At 45.6% G+C, this 4,451-nt stretch overlaps 1 protein-coding gene across 1 annotated transcript; it reads left to right on the top strand.

Annotated features, from left to right (window-relative positions):
* Window positions 1-1,302: 1,302 nt before the first annotated feature.
* LOC138633375 (keratinocyte differentiation factor 1-like) lies at window positions 1,303-2,484 on the top strand. The gene has a single exon (XM_069719571.1). The coding sequence runs from the start codon at window positions 1,303-1,305 to the stop codon at window positions 2,482-2,484; it is 1,182 nt and encodes a 393-aa protein (XP_069575672.1).
* Window positions 2,485-4,451: the final 1,967 nt, after the last annotated feature.

The following is a 4,451-nucleotide window of genomic DNA, read 5'->3' as shown; positions in this document are numbered from 1 at the left end:
CCTGAAACCGTGCACGGGGGAGTCTGGGACTCCTGAGGAAATCCCTCTGCCCTGTTTCCTTATCGAAACAGTTTGGACATTGGTGAGGCCAGGACTAACTGGAAAGAGGACGAGTGACGGGATCCTAAAGAAAGGCTGATTCACCATCAAGCGTTGGACACCCGGGTAAGACATTTTTTTTGTTTTCTCCTAAAGAGTATAGTCTGAGTAGACTATATATACTAAAGAGTCTGAATAGACTAGGTAAACTAAAAGTCGCGCGCGCAAAAATAGGTCAGGGACCTACAGATAACTACACTGCTCAAAAAAATAAAGGGAACACTTAAACAACACATCCTAGATCTCAATGAATGAAATATTCCAATTGAAAATCTTCATTCATTACATAGTGGAATGTGTTGAGAACAAAACAACATAAGAATGATCAATGGAAATCAAAATCATTATCCCATGGAGGTCTGGATTCAGAATCATACTCAAAATAAAAGTGGAAAAATTAAATCACAGGCTGATCCAACTTCTGTGGAAATTCCTCAAAACAAGTCAAAATTAGGCTCAGTAGTGTGTGTGTGGCCTCCACGTGCCTGTATGCACTCCCTACAACGCCTGGGCATGCTCCTGATGAGACTACAGATGTTCTCCTGAGGGATCTCCTGTTCCTCCTTGCACAAAGGAGCAGATAGCGGTCCTGCTGCTGGGTTGTTGTCCTCCTACGGCCCCCTCCACGTCTCCTGGTGTACTGGCCTGTCTCCTGGTATCTCCTCCATGCTCTTGACACTGTGCTGACAGACACAGCAAACCTTCTTGCCACAGCGTGCATTGAGCAACTTCTGTGGGTTGTAGACACCGCCTCATGCTACCTCTAGAGGTGAGGGCACTGGCAAAATGCAAAAGTGACCAAAAATCAGCCAGAAAGGACGAGGACAGAGAAATGGTCTGTGGTCACCACCTGCAGAACCATTCCTTTATAGGGGTTGTCTTGCTAATTGCCTCATATCCACCTGTTGTCTGTTCCATTTGCACAACAGTAGGTGAAATTGATTCACAATCAGTGTTGCTTCCCAACTGGACAGGTTGATTTCCCAGAAGTGTGATTGACTTGGAGTTACATTGTGTTGTTTAAGTGTTCCCTTTCTTTTTTTGAGCAGTGTATTTAAGAAAACGTCCGGAGTTATTGGAGCTACGCCAGATGGGAAGGACCTTTCGAGATACTCCCGGCTACCCCAACAGCAATTTGAATTGCTGAACGGACCTCCTGGAAAGACCTCAGCCATTGCAAAAGGGTCCCAGGCATTTTGGGCCATGTCTGGCCACAGCACAGGGGCTCCCCAGCCGTCCCACCACCAGCACCACAGCTCCAGCTCAAGAGCGGAAAAGTACAGACAAACCCGGACTATATCCAGGGAGAGCACGGCCAGCCAGGAGTCCTACGAGGATCCTCATGGGGAGCATCTACGTGAGCACCACACTGATCACTCCCAGTACTCGGAGAACAAGTATTGTTGCAGCAGAGCCCACCCACAAAATGGCACAGCACGGGGCTCAGAGACTATAGGATTTATTCCAGGCCCAGCAGACAGCGCGCCTCCCAGCAGACATGCCTGTGGCTCCTGTGCCTCTAAGGGCTGGAGTGGCTGCAAGGCTCTTATCTGCTATGTACTGACCTGTGGATTTTATGGCAGCCGGGAGCCCTGCCTGCCTATTAACGAGAGCTCCACATACCATCTCCCTAAAGCAGGCAGCGAGCATCACCCTCCTACTGGCATGGCTGTGACCAACCCCACGTGCGGCATCCCTTTGGAGTCCAGCAAGATCACCAAAGCCTCCAAGCTGCCACCAAGTGACAGCTTCTGCTACCCGGACGTGCGCATAGCAGGTCAGACAGTTCGGTATCCGGTCGCTGCCCCCAAACGGACCCGAGCAGCAGGTAAGGGGGAGAGCCACCGGCCAGTCAGCAACACCAGCCTGCTATCCCGTGAGGGCTATGACTTGGATGACCTGAGTGACACGGGCATAGACATTGACTCTTTTATCACCAAGAAGCTGCTGGAGCTTTACGGACTGCATCAGATCGACCAGCTGGCCAAGTGCACCTCTGACTCCTCTTTCTCCCGCAAGACCAACGAGATCAGCGAGCTCATCTACAGCATCGCCCAGGACTACAACCTGGAGGAACAGGAGGCCAAGTGCAAGCTGGTGCACGGGGTCATCCGCATCAGCACGCGAAAGGGCAAGAGGAACAAGAGCCACCAGTCGACATCAGGGCAGCAACCAAACGGCAGGAGTGACGGGACCATGACCAACACCTTCATGAGCAGCGATTATCCCGAGGTGAAAGTGTCAGAGCAGACGCCATCAGACGAGCTGGCAAGGAAAATGAGACACTACAGCGGGAGAACGCACTCCTCCGGCACTGCCACAGCCTACTCGGCCTACCATCACGACACTGAAACGGACTCTTCAGGTGCTCCTTTGCTGCTCTGAAAGGCAGCACAGGAAAAAAACAACAACCTATACTTACAAAGGATGTGAATTATTTCATCCTTCTGCTGTTACTGGTCCGGCTAATGTTTTCGACTGAACCACCACCCCCTTATGGCGACGTATTTGTTCTCCTCCCTTGAGAACAGGACATGTTCTTGGACACTGACGTGTGACAAAATAATGAATCCCTTGCTGAAACTCGAGAGAAGGGGCAATGGAGATGATGTAGTGTCAATGACTGATGTCTGGTTGAACAATACTCAACAACAATTGTGTGATTAATATGATTTTCCTCATGATGATTCTTTTTTTTTTTTTTTAATGTACATGTTATACATGTTATAAACAGGAGGGATATGATGGAAAGAAAATAAGATTGTTTCATCTTATTTGCAAGTGACTCCGGAAAGTTTCTTTTGTTTTATTTTCGGCATCTAATTTACAACTCTTTTGTGTCTTTATCTTGTGACCTACAACCAACTCAGTATTACCATACGAAAGCAGACACAAAGGAAATGGGGGTGACTGTCAATTGTTTGTCACACTGTATAAAAGCTGCCCTAAGGAGGAGTGACGTTGAGCAATGCTGGCCATCCTTCTTTGAATGTACATGTATTTGCTCCTTCTTGCAAGAATAAATGTCCGATATGTTTGATTTTGAATCGAGCCTCTGAGTAATTTTTCTAACACAGTAGTACGAGATGGAGGCTACCATCATCTCTACCGTTACTGTTTTGTTGGTTTCTCTCTATGTTTCTCTTTTCGCTCTCTGCCCTCCTCTCACCCCAAAGTTTTCTTTTCCAATCGCTGCTTATGTGGGAATTGTTGTGAGGAATTTACTACATGTTAAGTGCCCTGAGATGACTCCTGTTGTAATTATAAATTAAATTGGTTTGTTTGTTTACAATTATCATATCAAAGTGACACAAATAATTTGACAAATATGTAATTATTAAGTGATTGACATTGATTTGGATTTAGGAAAATAAACTTCTGCATTCAAAGCAAATATCTAATTAAAAATATTTAATAGCATTAAACAAAGAAAAAAATGGAGTTATTGAACTGTATTTTATAACCTATATTTTCTGTCAGACTGGATGCTACACATTGAATTAACTTCCCGCCGATACACAAAACCAATGAATATCAATGGAGAGTCATTTGTCATGCTGTTCACTTGTATGAAAACATTCAGGGTCATCTCCATCACTCTGACCCCTGGCACCCTGGAAAGATTTTCCCCTTTGGAGTCAAATAGTTTACATATGTTTTATTTTTTTAAGTTTCATGCATATTCAGTCTCTTTATCTACATCACCGGGATTTATTATGGACTCGTAAATTGAACGTTTCCTGCAATTTGGGATGATGAAGATGCAGCTAATCATCAAGCACCGCCTGTGACACCCGCCGGGGTTTAGCAGTTTTATGAAGGAGAAACATCAAGAGCGCTGTTGAGAGAAATATGCCAATGTTGAACATTTCACACACTCTCTGTTCATCTGGGGCTTTTTGAAGTTCAACATGTCCTCTATAACAAGCAGGCCACAATTAAGTAAACCCATGACAGTTTTTTAAACCGCTATAAAAATCAGAGCAAGAATATGGAATATGACAAGCAATGAAAACTTGGTATGAAGTTTGGGAAAGGCTGGAGAATTTAAATGTAAAGTAAGTGTGGGAACGCTGATGATGTCAAGTTTGGGAATGCTTGCAGCAAAGTATCTCTTCTTCGTGCGCACTGTCTGCTAAAACCCAGCTCATGAAGATCATGTGAGGTTCAAACTGTGAGTGATACTTGCAGCCAATGCCTGTGAACGTTGGGTATCTCATTTCTTGGCCCTAACAAGCCTGTGATTGATGAGACTGCAGCTCACGGCAGTGGAGTAAGTGAAGTAAAACGAAGACCTTCCTCAGCCAACCTGTGACCAGACCTGGGTGAACAATCACTCCGAATTCCTCTCC

The sequence above is a fragment of the Brachyistius frenatus genome, unplaced genomic scaffold, assembly GCF_029030835.1.
Source record: "Brachyistius frenatus isolate BFR_SWC_R1_liver_20210118 unplaced genomic scaffold, ASM2903083v1 Contig_217, whole genome shotgun sequence".
NCBI classification, from domain to species: domain Eukaryota; kingdom Metazoa; phylum Chordata; class Actinopteri; family Embiotocidae; genus Brachyistius; species Brachyistius frenatus.
The sequence above is the reverse complement of the archived record's forward strand: the minus strand, read 5'-3'. Positions and strand labels throughout refer to the sequence as shown.